General features: G+C 42.1%; 1 protein-coding gene and 1 long non-coding RNA gene across 2 annotated transcripts in view; one reads left to right on the plus strand and one right to left on the minus strand.

Annotated features, from left to right (window-relative positions):
• thsd7ba (thrombospondin, type I, domain containing 7Ba) overlaps window positions 1–17291 on the plus strand; it is a 140893-nt gene that overhangs the window by 15252 nt on the left and 108350 nt on the right. The window contains exon 3 of the mRNA XM_053680740.1: window positions 11873–13163. Coding sequence (XP_053536715.1) covers window positions 11873–13163 — 1291 coding nt within the window. The remainder of the gene's footprint in view (window positions 1–11872; window positions 13164–17291) is intronic.
• LOC128632905 (uncharacterized) lies at window positions 3013–5648 on the minus strand. Its single transcript, XR_008396529.1, has 3 exons — window positions 3940–5648; window positions 3672–3829; window positions 3013–3555 (listed from the first exon to the last, which is right to left on the minus strand). It is a non-coding gene; the product is annotated as an uncharacterized LOC128632905 (long non-coding RNA).

A 17291-nucleotide genomic window follows, 5' to 3' on the forward strand; every position in this document is an offset into this window, starting at 1 on the left:
ATTTTTAACCTGTGCAGGGGTTTAATTGTGCTGATGTTACCTGTGCTACTGTTACCTGTGCAGGTGTTTAGTTGTGCTACTGTTCCATGTGAAGGTGATTAGTTGTTCTGTCACCTTTGCAGGTATTACATTTGCAAGTACTTACTTGTGCTTGTGTTTGATAGGATATAGATTTATATCCTGTGCTGTGTTTAGCTATACTAGTGTTCTATGTATTGCTAGTTACCTGTGCTATTATTCCCTTGTGATGGCAATAACCTGTGCTAGTGTTTATCTGTCCTGGTATTTACTTGGGCTGGTGATCACCTGTGCTAATGTTTACCAGTGCTAATGTTACATATGCTAGTTTATCCCTGTGCTCAAGTTAGCCGTGGTGGTGTTTATCTGTACTAGTGTTTATGCTAATGTGTACTAGGTCAGCTTTGTAAATCCTAACTCTTCATAACTTTACAACTTACAAGTGCCATGGTGAGACCATGCTACTTGATGTTTTCTCACACACGGTGCTCGTATTCCCTCCGCAGAGATGTCTGAAATAAGAGCTTTTATTCCTCAGATTAAAATGTATATCTGTGATGTGTCTCAGACTTCAATCTGCTTCTTTCGGCTCTTCTGAAGTGAAGCGTACCACAGCATCTTCTTTTAATCGTCCTCATGACCTGAACATAGCATCATAATTGGTTCCATTAGCGTCCAACAAGCACCAAAGAGTCTGTCAGTCTTCTCCTTGTTAAAGATCAGCAGTGATCCCACACTTTCCATTTCAAAGCTGTCTCTGACCAGCGCTTTCCGCAGCTCCTGCTAATTACCATGCAGACGTTCTGAAAGAGACAGAGATCAAGCTGACTCGTTTAAATGTTATTTCTGGAGCCATGTGGAGAGCAAATGTGTTTTTAAAGACAAATGTCTGTCTTTCATCTGTCTATTATGTAATTGGGGAAGCGGTCAGGATGAGCCCGCACCGAATCAAATGCCTTTCGCTATGTGAAGCAAATTACAGTACAAGTGAACAATGTAGGCCAAATGAGAGAAGATGTCGTAACAAGTCTGGGTCAACATGAAAAATGTAATACTTGGAATGGGATAATGCATTTAGAAGAAGAAGCAGTAGAAAGGGAAACGGAGCAGGTTTGTGATCTACTCAGAAGTCGTTAGCCGTTAGATAATACGTTAATTACTGCTTAGCAAGATATATTGTAAAAAAAAATCTTAATCCGATAAAGGTCACATGAAAGCTAAACACCTTCGACTCCTAGAATCCGACATGTCAATATGTACGCAGCGAAAGCCAAGCTGCTTAAGTCAATCTTCCCAGCTCAACTTTCAGATAATTAAAATCACCAATGTGTAGTTCACGTCTCCGAGGCTGCTAGAGTTTTCTTGAGTAGAATCGTCCCAGACAGGGTTTTAGCGCTTTCAAACATAACACGATGCTATATGTTGTTGTGAGACACAATATAAAAATCAAACATCAAAATACTAATATAATGATGCTGTATATGACTGAGAAGGTGGTGAGCATTGAAATAAATCTAATAGGAGTCTCGTATAGTGATGATACGTTGCTGCGTGTATACAGCAGTCCTAGTTTTTAATTGGTTTAAATGAACAAAATGGCGTCCACACTCAACACATAAAATAGCACTTGATCCAGCGCGTTATTTTATTTTTTTACACCGTGCTCCGATGGTTACTTTATGCAGCCATGAGACGTGTGTGAGTGGGATATAATCTATTGTATCACACATTAAATCTGCTGTTTTGATTTTGAACCCATTGTTTGTTTGTTTTTTGTTAATTATTCATTGGCGTTACATTCCAGTGGACATGCTTTACCGGCATGATAATGTTAATAATGCTGGGTTGTGATTTCTAGCACTGTAACAAAAGTAGACTGTCAGGGATAGTGGTGCTAACGAGGTATGATGAGGTTTAATGAGATATAATGAGGTATAATGCATATTTACACAAATCTGATCTGTAAAGTCACGTAACGGCAACACATCAAGACTGAAGGGTGCAAATATTTTTGCTTCTTCCCAAAAAAAAAAAAAAAAAAATGTATAAAAGCAAATAAATGATTTAATGTACGATTCCGCTCAATGCTTAAGGTTCTGCGTTACAGATCAGAAGGTCGGGGGTTCACGCCCTGGCCCTGCCAAGCTGCCACTGTTGGGCCCTTGAGCAACCCTGTCATGGCTGACCCTGCACTCTGACCCCAGCTTCCTAAAAATATGTAGGGGGAAAAAAAATCCAAACAGTCTTCATTATTCTTCATTGTATAAATGATCACCAGGCTTTAATAAGTGACCTAGTGTCATAATTTCCCAAACGGTCAAATGCGGTCATGACCCCACCTTCAGCACGCGTGAGACCTTTTTCAGGTTAGCGGCCATTGAGCTGACAAACTAGCTATAAATTACACCATTGTTGCTTCACTTAAACGCAATAACACTCTTAACCTTCCAATTACAATCCATTCTGTCGCTTCCGAGTTCTTCACACACACTACATCATCAGTGTTCATTATAAATGGAGGGAACAACAACAACAACGACAATAGTGAGCGAGGCTTTCCAGAGAGCACCCATTAATGCAAAATTCACAGAGAGATGATATGACGTTTATATCCATTGTAGTGTTCCTGCAGTCTCTTGTCACTTACCCTATAGAAAAAAGAAATTGCAGCAATTGAATTAAAATGTATTCTACCTTCAAAACTCTCTCTCTCTCTCTCTCTCTCTCTCTCTCTCTCTGCTGAGGAATTTAGGAACCGTCAACCGAAGCGCTATTTAAAGCCCATGATGAAATCAGACTTTCAGCATGGTTCCTTTTCCCCACTGCTGGAAATCTCTAAAAATGCACAACAATAATGCGCATTATTTCATTATTTTATAGAACATTTAGAAAATCGACACATGGATTTCACACACACACAAACAAACAAACAAACAAAACATTTACATATTTATTTAACATGATCTCTGGGCGTAGAATATGGTGAATGGCGAGTAGATCTCTTCTTCATCTTTGTTTAAAATTGATCTTTGAGCATCAAATATATATTTTTTTAAAAAATTAAACAGGTGTGAGGTAGATATTTTTGTCGTTTATATACAAGCACATAAGATTTCATGAAAAAACATTGAGTGTACATCTGTTTCACATTTTAATACAGTTTAATTATTATAAACACTGTTTTAATTAAAAAAACTAATTAGACATGACTATGTATTATTCTTTGTTTATTTACTTTCATTTTGTTTTCATTTTGTTTTGTTCTAAATTAACTAGACACGATTTTATTTGTTTAGTCAGTTACAGAGAGAGAGAGAGAGAGAGAGAGAGAGAGAGAGAGAGAGAGAGAGATCATCTCCACGGCCCGTTTCAGCTGTTGTCGTGCATCACTTCATGCCTGAGTAAAGCCTAAATCTGTCTCACTTTCTGTCTCTCTCTCACGCACACTCTCAGCCGTCGATCTCGCGCTCGGTCATGTGTGATGAAGTCTGCTGTGTGTATTTACACTCCCAGAGAAGACCGTGAAAAGTTCCGCCTCTGAAATGATACGTGAAGTCCTCAGACAGTTCAAAGAGCTTCAGGAATCAGCACGTGCTTTACCAGGAATCATTTTGATCAGATTTATCAGTTCAGTGTGTAGGGTTGGAGCATACTTCAATGCTTGACCATCCCGCCTCGGAGGCCGTGGATTTGAGCCATGAAAGTATACCAGCTGGATCTCATCATCACCAGAACAAAGACTCTGTAAAGTACGACCTCGCCTGCAGATGCTGGAGCTGTATACAGTAAAGCCGTTCTACACGACGTCCAACTTTTGGAGAAGCAGCACACATAGGTGTGATGGTCAGGGGTGAAAATATCCCTTGTGTGGACGAAGATGTTGTATTCTGCATAAAAAACCCAGCTTTAAAACATCCTTACCCATGTGTACGAGGCCGGAGTTTCAGTCCAGTAGCGCTGTAATCTTCTCGGACGTTCACGCTCACACTGCTGATGCCTCTGACAGACCGTGTGAGAGATGTGTGTGTCAGGTGTAAGGTGTGTTAACGTATGTTACAGGGTTTAACAGGTTAAAAGCAGCTACGCTACGCTAAACTCAGACTATCAGGCCGTCTGCTCTGTTTAACTCTGAGAGACAGACAGAGACGACCGGGTCAATAATCATGATCTCTGCTGGAGAAGAGAGCGAGAGCGAGTGTGTGTGTGTGTGTGTGTTTATATCAGTCCTGTTCTCCTGGATAAGTAGACCAGGAGACGAATAGACTGACATACAGAAAGACCGAGAGACAGACAGATAATCATCATGGACGCAGTCTGATTTTTGTCTCTGTTTTCATGGTTCTTCTCTGATGTCAGAGACCGTGAGAAGGTGAATAATGTGCATTTCTCAGTAAAAATCCACGAGATTAAATTTAAAAATCCATACAGACAGACAGTGAGAGATCCTGTAACACACTTTAGGAGCTAGGTGGTTGAAAACATCTCTCTGTCTCACTGTGAAGTTAAAAGCTCCACATAGTTGGTGGTTTTGCTTAAATCAATTCAGTTGTGTTTTTGCTTTTGTTTTAAATATCAAAAGATATTTAAATAGCAGCGTTACCCTTTTCCCCCGGTGTCACAAACGACTCGTTCAATGATTCGTTCTAAACTCCTCCTTTCAGAGAGCATACTCTGCTCTGATTGGTCAGACGTCCCAGTGTGTCGTGATTGGTCTACCGCTGTTAGCGTGTTTCAAACAGGAAACGCCCACCACCGTAACGAGTTTCAGCTCCGCCTATCAGCGAGCGGCCGATGAAGACCAGAGGCGGGGCGGGGGGTTAGTACAGGAAATAAAGTCCGGAATCACTAACGACTCGATTCAGCTGTTCAGAATCGATTCCTTCTTTTGAGAGTCAGTAACTCCGTTAGTCCTGTGCTAATGTAGAGTTTTTACAGTATATAACACACTACATGAAAGGGAATATCTGAAAAACCATAATAGGTGCACTTTAATATAATACTCAGCTTAAACAGGAAACCAAATCATTTCACCCAATATTCTGTGAAGTAAAGTTGTAAAAGAAAATGTGACATAAAAAAAAAGAATGACTAGACGTCCATCCTGAGACTTTTTTTGCGTTCGTCTTACGCAAAATTATTATTATTATTATTATTATAGATGCTCCTTATTTAACATCGTATTCTTTTTAAAATCCTTTTTTTGTTGTTGACGTATAGTGTACGGCTCCAAACGATAAAGCTTCTAATCGTGTAAACAGGATAAAAATCTCCATAAACATCGCCTATCCACAAGCTAATGGAGAGCGTTGAGTCATCATGGCGGCGATCATGAGTTCAACATCGGTGAGCTCTCTGCGTCTCAGTTCCTCGGCTTTGGCTCCAGCCTGCGCTCTAAACACAGAGGACGCACTCTTTACGAGCTCTGAGTGAAGCTGCGGTTTTATGTCACGCTTTAAGAGCTCTCCCTGGCACCGAGACGCCGTAAAAGCGTGCAATAAGCAACAGGTCTTTTACTGCGACTGTTCTAACAAGGGCCAAGAGGTGAACGGATCCAATCTAAACCTGGAAGCTGTGTCTCGCACAACACAGCCACTCGATAAAAACGACGAGTAGAGGCGCGGGAAGAGCTCCGAATGCTATAACGAGCGAGGAAAAAGGGCTAACGCGATATTCCGCATCAGCTATTACTGCTAAGCGTTAGAATAAACACGGTGGAACCCGGCATGTCATAAACTGCTCATAAAGGGACACGACTCCTAGACACCGAGCCCCGTGTTCCCGACATTCATGTGCATTCAGTACGCGTATATTCAATAAATTATTAGCGCTCGTTCTGTAAGATGAAACTGCGTTGTTGATATTCTGACCCTCTGTGCTACAACATGTGGACACTAGCCTACTGCAGTGCATTGTGGGATTCCGTGGTACTCTGCTACACAGCTCCAGAGATTGATTTCCTGTCTGTTTCATCCTGAAAAGATCTCAGTACTGGGATGGTGCTATGGTGAATTGCCTCTAGTTGTGAACGTGTGCATGGTGCACTGTGATGAACTGACGTCCCTTTCATCCAGGATGTATTCCCACTTCACGTCCAGTGTTCCTGGGATATTCTCCGGATCTTCCACGACTCGAATCAGGATAAAGCTCCTGAATGAACGGTGACTGATTGGTAGCGTTCGGGTGAGATGATGATGATGATGATGATGATGATATGGTATCTATTAGGAGTGTAACGCAGTGCATTGTCTGTATGTATTTAGTGCAAAAAATTATTCGCATCTGTTTTTTATTTGGAATTAAACCAGAAGTGGGTGTGGTCTGTACTGGAAGTAAAAAAAAAAAAGAAGAAGAAAGTTTTCTTGGCAAGCCATGAGCTTCATCGTGCTGATCTTTAGAGCCCAACATTAAAATAAAAACCTCACACTCACGCAACTTTTTTCCCCCCTAAAAAGTCTCTAAAGCTGGCAAGTGTTCTTAAAAAAACACACACAAACAAACCCCTGAAGACTCCGCCCATTTTTCATATCTGTATACGTATTCATTTAGGACGTTCATTCTAAATCATTCATTTGTACGTTTAATCATTTAGCGGACGCTTTTACCCGACGTGACTTACACGTGAGGAGACATCGTATACGTCGGCGTTTTGAAATTCTTGCGAAAAAGGAGACGCATCAACATTCCGGATTTCGTTCCATTTCCGCTGAACACCACCACGCCTACCCCTACGGTTATACCCTCTAATCGACTGATGGAAAAACAACATGGCGGACAGACTGCAGAGAATAAGAACAACAGGAAATGCGTGTCATCGCCCGAGGTCAAATTCACTGGCGGCGTTTAAACACGAAGCCCCGTCGTCCTCTCTTCACGTCAGTGTGAAAATAATCCCCGAGTCGTTCTGCCGTATCGCTTTCTTGCTATTAAAGTCTCTTTATTCGCAGGTTGAGACAGTTTAAAGTCTGTCGCCTGTACCGTGTAGAGAAAGCAGCGCTCTTCTCTGTTTCGATGATGATGTGACGGAGCAGGAGCATGGCGGCCATTTTGTCAGCCAGAATCGGCCTACAAACTGTAAATAACCTAAAGTGAAACATTCCCACATTGTTTGAGACGTGAACGTATATCACTGGCACAAAAACGCAACTATTTCTGACCCCCATCCCCCCCCCCACTTTATTCAGCTCTAGCCACGTTGGATGGATTTTTGAGAACCGCTTCATATACCTGGAAAGCGTGTTTGATAAGAGATTAGAAGAGAGTGAAGAGAAGAGAATTGTGTTCCTTTCAAGTCTGGTTCCTCTCAAGGTTTCATCCTCTTGTCTTTGTTATCTCAGGGTTATTTTTTTTTTCTTTTTCCACGCCGCTATCACCTCCGTATTGTTCGTTAGCGATCGGACTCTACATGCGGATTTCTGTAAAGCTGCTTTGTCCTTTGTTAAAGTGTTAAAGGCGCTGGACAGATCAAATTGAACTGAATATTCCTCTGGTGTGAATCTGCAGAAAGGGTCCGAGCTGAAAGGGTTAAAGAGCTTCTGCTCTCGGTCCCGTTTAGATCAGCGTCTGTTGGAGCTTTGTGGACGTGTCTGAAGCGCTCAGCCTCTGATTTTTCTTTCAGCCAGATGGGGAAAAAAACAACAGCGCGAGCACCAGGCCCGCTGTCCAATTAGCCTTCAGCTCTGTGGATTTTCATGTCAAGAGCCTTTTTACTCTACAGAGGAGACGCAGTTTACTCCCAGGGAGGCTTTTGAGCTCGGCTGAGCATGTTGGGCTGATTTTCTTCTCCTTCTTCTTCTCCTTCTTCTCCTCTCTCTCTGTCTCTCTCTCTCTCTCTCTCTCTCCCTCTCTCCCTCTCCCTTTCTCCCTCTCTCTCCCTCTCCCCTCTCTCCCTCTCTCTCTCTCCCCTCTCTCTCTCTCTCCCTCTCCCCTCTCTCTCTCCCTCTCCTCTCTCTCTCCCTCTCTCTCTCCGTCTCTCTCCCTCTGTCTCTCTCTCTCCCTCTCCCTTTCTCCCTCTCTCTCTCCCTCTCCCCCCTCTCTCTCTCTCTCTCCCTCTCCCCTCTCTCTCTCTCCCTTTCTCCCTCTCTCTCTCTCTCCCTTTCTCCCTCTCTCTCTCTCTCCCTTTCTCCCTCTCTCTCTCCCCCTTTCTCCCTCTCTCTCTCTCCCTCTCCCCTCTCTCTCTCTCTCTCCCTCTCCCTCTCCATCTCTCTCCCTCTGTCTCTCTCCCTCTCCCCTCTCTCTCTCTCTCTCCCTTTCTCCCCCCCCCCAGCTCTGAATGTGTTTATGGTGGGAAATCGCTGCCGCGTTGTCGTTGTCTGCTGACGTGTAGTGTGTCCCGATTCACTGTAAATGAAATGAATAAACGGAGATTAGTTCCAAGAGCCAGAATTGACTGAAAATATTCAGTGTTAAAGCTTCTGAGTGTGTAGGTCAAATCTGGGGTTTAGCAGCATAAGTGGATTATTAAGGCGCGCTGTATAAAAAATTCAGACCCAAGTGTAGATTAAGGCTTTACTTTTCTTCTAGATTGAGGTCTTCTTACAAATTCCTCCACTGTGCTGTGCACTGCGCTTGACTCGATGTTTTCCATCAGTTTATGAAGCTTATTATCGATTATAAGATTATACGGTAATTGTACAATGTATGGAAAATGTTGCCAGAGGTATTTTTACTTATTAAAGTGTCTGAGACGGGTGGTTCCATAGCGTCCGTTGCCGTTCCGATAGTTTTGGAGAAATCTGTATCATCTCGTGTTTTGATTTTGAAGAGAAACTCTGCAGAACTCCAGAGTTTTATTTTCAATCAGTAAAAACACAGAGATGACGGATGTAGTCCAGGTGTTTTTATTCAGTCCAGGTGTTTTAGCTGCTCTTCATAATTCTCCTGGTTTACAGCGAGCTCAGTAAAGTGAATTATACAGGTGTGTGTGTGTGTGTGTGTGTGTGTGTGTGTGTGTGTGTGTGTTGAAGCTGAATGCCCCCTGAGAAACACACAGATGTGGTTCATATCGCTGTCAGTATTGATTAACAGCTGCACCGGTGTCTCTGTGAGGAGAATTACTTATGGATGAGCCGCTCGTATTTATGTTAGTACAGAAAAGGCTTCGATTTATTCCTCAGCAAGATGTTCCAAATTAAACGTTCCATATGTGCATGATAAATAATGTTCATTCGCTAGTGCAGCCATCCATCTTTATTTTCCTCCTCGATCCGCTCGTTCTGTTCAGGTGTTCACTTTATCAGGTGGCAAATGTTAAATATTAAGAGTGCTTAAGGTTTAAAGTGTACACCTTTAACACGCTGCAGGCAGAAATTCGAAGCTGTTGCATTCTTTTTTGCTCGTTGCAGCTTTTTTTTTTTTTTTTTATAAAGTGAATTATTGATTTTTAATATTGCAAAGTCAATTATTTGATCTTATTTGAACTGTAGTTGATTATTTTATCTTTATAGAAATATCATGGATTGTTTTAGCTTCATAGAAATATTATGGATTATTTTAACTTTATAGACATATCATGGATTATTTTAGCTTTATAGAGATATCATGGATTATTTTAACTTTATAGAAATATCATGGATTATTTTAACTTTATAGAAATATCATGGATTATTTTAACTTTATAGAAATATCATGGATTATTTTAACTTTATAGAAATATCATGGATTATTTTAGTTTTATAGAAATATCATGGATTATTTTAACTTTATAGAGATATCATGGATTATTTTAACTTTATAGAGATATCATGGATTATTTTAACTTTATAGAGATATCATGGATTATTTTAACTTTATAGAAATATCATGGATTATTTTAACTTTATAGAAATATCATGGATTATTTTAACTTTATAGAAATATCATGGATTATTTTAGCTTTATAGAGATATCATGCATTATTTTAACTTTATAGAGATATCATGGATTATTTTAACTTTATAGAGATATCATGGATTATTTTAACTTTATAGAAATATCATGGATTATTTTATCTTTATAGAGATATCATGCATTATTTTAGTTTTATAGAGATATCATGGATTATTTTAGTTTTATAGAGATATCATGGATTATTTTAGTTTTATAGAGATATGCATTATTTTAGTTTTATAGAAATATCATGGATTATTTTAACTTTATAGAAATATTATGGATTATTTTAACTTTATAGAAATATTATGGATTATTTTAACTTTATAGAGATATCATGGATTATTTTAGTTTTATAGAGATATCATGGATTATTTTAGTTTTATAGAGATATCATGGATTATTTTAGTTTTATAGAGATATCATGCATTATTTTAACTTTATAGAGATATCATGGATTATTTTAGTTTAATAGAGATATCATGGATTATTTTAGTTTTATAGAGATATCATGGATTATTTTAACTTTAGAAATATCATGGATTATTTTAGTTTTATAGAGATATCATGGATTATTTTAGTTTTATAGAGATATCATGGATTATTTTAGTTTTATAGAGATATCATGGATTATTTTAGCTTTATGACCCTGTTTGGTGTTTGTTTTCATTCCAACCAAGCAGACGTCACACCTGATTCCACCTGTTTAATCAGTTGATCTTGGCTTTCAGGAGACTCAGGTGTGGCTTCTGCTTGGTTTGAATGAAAACCTGCACCACACCGGCCGTTTCCGGACAAGGCTGGACACCCCTGGTTTTGATCATTTAACATTTTTTTTAAATCAATAATCGATTGTTTTTAGACTTCTGAATCTGTATTTATTTCAGTTTTGTGCTTCACTATTATTCTATTAATTCAGCCTTAGGAGACTGTAGTGGGTAGCAGGTTTGCGGGTTCGAATCCCGCCTCCACCCTGTGTGTGGGACTTTGCATGTTCTCCCTGTGCTTCGGGGGTTTCCTCCGGGTACTCTGGTTTCCTCCCCCAGTCCAAAGACATGCGCTGTAAGCGGATTGGCATGTCCAAATTGTCCAGAGTGTGTGAATGTGTGTGCGATCGTGGCCTGTGGTGGTCGTGGAAGTTTCATCTTCTTGTTATTAGTCTGTGATACTACTCGTGTACTTCTTAAGAATCTGATTATTTTATCCTCGGAGGTGCAGTCAGCGTTACAGATGTGTATTTAAACCGAATTCCCCGTAATAGTTTTGTCACTGGGCTTTTTTTTTTTTTTTTACCCGAGCAGGCAGATTGAACAGGAAGGCGTAAATACGCGCAGCTCTGACATTTAGCATCTTTAATGCCATGCACTTGTGGCTTGAGTGAGAGATGACCGTAATTAAGCCCTGATGGCTGAACGTACAAGTCAACTACCATCCACTCCAACAAAAACGGCACTTTAATACCCGCTGAGCGCTGCGCACATATTAGAACGGTTCAGACCGGCCTCCCTAATGCCTTTACCTTTATCTTTTCATTTTGCTTGATAAGCGGCCTGACCTTTGTAGACGGACAGCATGACGAGAAGCGCTGTTCACCTTCATCGCTCTGTCAATGAGCCGAGAATGCTTCATGCTTCAGCGCGAATGTTTTTGAGAAATGCTTGAACTTTTACTGGCTGTCAATCAAAGAAGGGGGCGGAGTAATAAGCAAGAGTTAGACATACTTAAAAGCTCCTACGTCTGATTTACTACGTTTGGGGTAAAGGGGACATTGTGTACCATTACATTTTTCTCAGATGTTCCTGTCATGGTGTAACAAATGTTTGCACACTTGTAGGCAAAGTAATGAACAATCTTTAAGCAATTACTGCTTTCTTTCTCCGCAAGACTCTGAAGATTTCATGTTCTTATCATGATGAATGATGCTAATTTTGTACTAGGTTATAAAGTGTGTGTTTTGAATAGTAATAGTTGTCTGCTTGTGTCTGTGCAGGTCAGTGGGGCCGGTGTAAAGGAGAAGAATGTGGTTCCAGCGGTGTTCAGTCTCGCAGTGTGTGGTGTGTTCACTCAGACGGCTGGCACACACACCACTCCAACTGCCAACACTCTGTCAGGCCTGACACTCAGAGGCCCTGCTTCAAGGTGTGCGAGTGGCACCAGGACCTGTTTGAATGGGACGTGTCTGAGTGGAGTTCCTGCTCTCTCGCTCTGAGCTCTAATGACCTGAGGACGCGACCCCTGGCCTCCGAGTGCGTCACGGCGCAACACGGCATTCAAAGACGTTCTGTTCGCTGCGTTCGTGTGCTAAACGGGACGTCCGTGTCCGATCGGATCTGCGAGTTCTTCTCTCCTCGGCCGCCTCTGGAACAGGCGTGTCTGATCCCTTGCCCTCTGGACTGTGTGGTGTCTGCTTTCTCATCATGGTCACGCTGTAGCAGGATGTGCGGGGTCGGATTAAGGCACCGGACACGCCATGTTCTAGCAGCACCCTCGTACGGTGGAGCCGGATGCCCGAATCTGAGCGAAACGCAGCCGTGTGAACACACGTTGCCGTGTCCGGTAGGCGAGGACAGGAATCTGTATAGCCTGAAGGTGGGAGCATGGAGTGAGTGTAGACTGCAGAAAGATGTGTTGATGAATGGAAGGACGACCCTGGATTTTGCCGTTAAGGAGAGGAATATGGTGAAGAGACATGTTCAAGGTGGAGGATACCAACATGCACATCAAGGTGCACATCAACACCACCAATCTCATGATCATCAAGAACAAAATCAGCCTCGTCAACATGTTTATGGAGATCGAGCCCACCAAACCGCTCAACAAAACCGATGGCGACATTATCAAAACCCGAACTACCCACAGCGACCCGAAGACCAAAACCACCTTCGACACCGACAGCAATTTCAAGACCAAAACGGCCCACAAAATCAACTTCACCAACGGCCTCTTGATCAGAATCAAAATCAGCAAGATCAAGAACTTTTTCAAGATCAAACCCAACAAACGAATCAAGAAAACCAACACCAGCTTCATGAGGACCAAAACCAGGTTCATCAGGACCAATTTCAAAACCGAAACCAGTATCAAATAGATCAACTCGATCAAAACCGAACCTACCAATTCCATCACCGCTCACAAAACCGCCTTCAACACCACCACCACCATCGTCATCATCAATCCCAGCACCAACACCACGAGGCATCCAGGTCGTGGGATGTGGAGATCGGCTACCAGACGCGGCAGGTTCGCTGCATGGCTAGTGATGGAAAGAACTCCATGCTGAGGTAAGCTTCCTGCTAAAGCGTGACTGTGATTTGCATTAATCCACGTTCAGCCATTTCCACACTAACCCAAACGACTGAACCAGGGATCGTCTTTTCAAAAGCTTAAATCCAGATCATTCAGTAGGAACGTGCAAATCTCTGGTTCCTGACTGAAAAGATGTGTAACAGAGCAGGATTTAAGGAGCAGACCTGGCTAATCTCATTTCTGTAAAAACAAAATCAGCTGTAAAGCTGTCAACATCGCTAACGTCGTAGCCATCCTGCTTGATTTGTATATGATTAAATGAATTTATTTTGAAGTCTGGACCAGTTAGTGTACACATGGTGTTACTGGGGTGATTTAATTCGTGATGAAAACATAACTGTGTAAATCGTGACGGAAATGGAGGCTATAAACATTACTTATTAGCTCTATTAGCCTCGTAGCGACTATACTGGTGGTAAAGGGAGCATTGCGTAGGTGTGATTTCCAGCTCTTCCGTGCTGTTTATTTGCTGTTGTTGTTGTTTTGCTAAAATGGGTTTGAAAGTCGAGCCGCTGTCATGGCCGTTTTTTTTTTTTTTTTTTTTTCCCGCTTTGCTTTTTGTATGGATTTCGCTCAAATTAGGGATAATGATGGCTCCGGGCAAAGCAGACACAGAACCTTACTTTACAAATGGTTCCTCTGAGAACTATCGACTGGTGTCCTGCCCTTTCATGTTGTGAGCTTTCCTCTCCATTTCCTTTCGTGAGCTGTACCTTAGTGTATACTTATTACAGGCACACATACCTTCCGTTACGCTGTTGGCTAACAATACGGTGTCTTCAGTGGAATGTACGTGTGTGTGGGAGTGAGCGTGTTTTGATTTGGGAGTAAAACCAGGTTTGTCTCTGAGACTTTTTTGAAGGTTTTTTGTAAGGAAGGGACGAGTGGAATAACCCGAGCATCATGTGGGATCGTCACGTGTCGACTTTAGGGCTTATTTAAAAAGCTGATGAGACACACATGGGCGTTGTTCTCATTGTTTTGGAGCGTAGATGTTGCTTTGAAGCACGGATCAAACATCCGAGGGTTTTATTCAAGAATCTATTACTTAACGTTGAAGCAGCTCTGTGTCAAAAACACAAGGCTAACCGAGCATTCGGTTGGTATCGTTCTTACTCGCATGGAACAATGGAAGAGTGTTAATTAATTATGGTCTGCTAATGGCTAACACTCGATTTCAGCTCCAACGCTTCTCTCTCTCTCTCTCTCTCTCTCTCTCTCTCTCTCTCTGTGTGTGGTTTATCTAGTAAAATGAGTAATGTATAACAAAGCAAATAAAACAATCCATCTAGTTTTTATGCTTGCAAGAGCTTGCTGATATTACCTGGCGTCTCGGTAATTTGGTTCGCCTAAAGCTACAGATCTGTTCTCATCCATTTGATATTTTTTTCCCCCGAGAAACGAAAGCGTCTGCGCCGACGTCGGTGAAGCGACGTAAAGAGAAAGAAATGTAAAAATCCTCCAGCACAAGGTCGCCCCTTAACATACACGCAGTGCTAAACCGGTATATCCCTGACTTTAAACGACGCCTTGATCTCGTTCATTAAAACATGTCTCTGCTGCGCGGCACACACTTTGCAGATCACAGAGAGCCTATTCGCGTGGCCGCGCTTTAACGTAAACAGACGGGTGCGAAAGCAAACCAGACGAATAAACAGCGCACCATTAGCACGGTGCGCCTCATGTCATTAACCGGATCGACAAAACGTCTAGCATCTTAAAAGATCTCCGTAAAGCCTGTGAGATGTTCTGTGATGCATTGTGGGTGGAATCGCTGCTGCCTTTAGAGCGTCTCTGCTGCGCTGTCCGTTGCGCGAGAGCCGCGCTTTAATTATCCTGTGAAGCTAAAGACTTGGTGCGAAACGTTAGCATTCTGTCGCTTTAATTTCTATTTATTTATTTTTTAACCCAAAACGTTTGCTGGGTGCTGGTGCGCTGTGCACACTGCCGTTTGGTGTACTGTATGGGATCTGCTGTTGCTTGCAATCATTGTCAATGATACGGAGAATGATGATTTTAGATATGTTTTCGGTTTTGATGCAGCGCCACAGCCAGTCAGGAAGTCTGATACCGGCCGTGCTAAGGGGAAAAACCGAGACGGTGTTGTATTATAGGAGCTCACAGGAGAAAGACAGCCAAGTTGGGTCTGTGATTATATCCTGTCTGTCCTGTCTGCAACTGACATACAAGGTACAAAGCCAGAATTACAGAGGAAAGTGGCCTGAAGGTGCGCGTGCGACACTGACAAAAATACGAGAGACGGAACACACATTCATTATAGGTTCTGTCTCTCAGCTGGTTATTTATTTATTTTTTACCACTAACGTTACGTGAAATCTAGGTTTCCAAGATGAAAGAGAGGATCTGATTTGATTAAATATCACCTCAACTCACCACTTGATGATACATTTGATATATCTAACTCCACCCTGTCTTACAGTTTTGTTGTTTTTTTTAATTTTTTTTATTTTTACAACTACTCACCACTATGATTTCCAGGAAGCAGCTGTTACGGTTATCTGATAGCTGTGAAGTAAAAATGTCTGGCACCTAAGAGTCTAGTGGTTTAAAATAATACAAGAATAGATCTCTTTTTTTTTTTTTTTTTTACGCGTCAGTCCCTGGACCAGGATCGAGACCCTGCTGTAGTGAAGGGGCTTGCAGATTTTGTCGAACCCGAGTGAGAAACGATCGTAATGACCGTAATGAAACGTACAGTGGAGACCGAGTGTACCCTGCCTGGATTAGGCGAGAGTCTAGTGCCCAGTCCATCCAAGTGACCCGATCAGGTTCAGCCTAAAAAATTGTCTATGTGGAGTCATCGTGTGGACTCGCTACCTTCGGGATGAAGTGTGGAGGTCAGGGGTAATGCCAGTCAGGCAGCAGCAGGTTTGTGGAGTAACGGGGTGAACGTGACCGCGTTACGTAATCAGGATACAAAAAACTGGTAGTTCTCAAGCTGGAAAAGACGTGCAGTTCCCACTTTAAGTGGACTTGGATGGAAATGCTGACGCTGTAAAAGGAGGCCAGACGTACACACATGACAGGATGAATGAAAATAAGTTCTTATGTGGCAATGAGCCAGTGGTCCTCCAGTGGAGCCGTGCTTTTGACTTAACGCAGTATAGACAGCTGCATGATTGTCGCTCCGGTTCTCTCTCGGCTGTCGTGACTCACACGAGCAAGAAATTGAGTTACTTTATTAAAACAAATCCAAACATCGAACGTGCTTCAAACTTCTAAAATAAGCTTGAAATAAAAGTATTTTCGATCCTATTGCGTTTTCTCTTGACATCATTTATCACATATCGGTGACCTTGAAGTAATCCAAAAGCAGTCAGATTGCGTTACTTTCATATCGTGAGACTTTACTGGATTACGTGCCTGATAATATTTTTCATGAAGGAGTTTGTAAGTGTAGCGGAATACACTTTTAATGTAACCCTCCCGACCCTGAGCAGCAGGCATGTGATGGACAGTCTGAGACTGGACTAGACTCTTGGAATGAAAACCGGCTGTGGGATCGTGTGTGAGACGAAAAAGGAATAATCAGCCTTATATCCACACATGGTAATGACTCTAGCGCCAAACGTTTTGATCAGGGGTGGTCTCTCTGTTACTCTGGAGTTCCCACAGGAGGTAGGCCTCAGTTGGGAGTGGGGGTACTCATTAGTCCCAGGCAGGGGGCGTCACTCGGGGGGCCTCGCCTCCACGAGAGTTTGACGGTTTAAAAAGCAGGAAGGAAAATAAACGAATATGTATAACATTTAGCAGATTATTTATTTATTTATTTTGTTAATAAGCTGTGTAGATATAGCGCTTGTTAAGGTGTTTAGTGTGGACGTAGACCTTTGGAATGCAGCCAGGGGTTCATTCCAGCGCCTGGTTGCCAGTCTTCATGAGTGCCTTGTGGGACAGTGGGTCAGGTTGAGCCGTGACAGGTATGTAGTACCAACCTTGGTTTGATATGTAACTGGAGGTAGGTGAGAGCTGATCCATTTTTCACTCTGTAAGTAAGCTTCAGTGATAAATGAGATAAAGGCAGATGGAGGAAGCAAGTCAAGGGAACGACGTGATGGGGTGGGGTGAGAGAACCTGGGAAG

Source organism: Ictalurus punctatus, chromosome 6 (genome assembly GCF_001660625.3).
Source record: "Ictalurus punctatus breed USDA103 chromosome 6, Coco_2.0, whole genome shotgun sequence".
In the NCBI taxonomy this organism is placed as follows: Eukaryota; Metazoa; Chordata; class Actinopteri; order Siluriformes; family Ictaluridae; genus Ictalurus; species Ictalurus punctatus.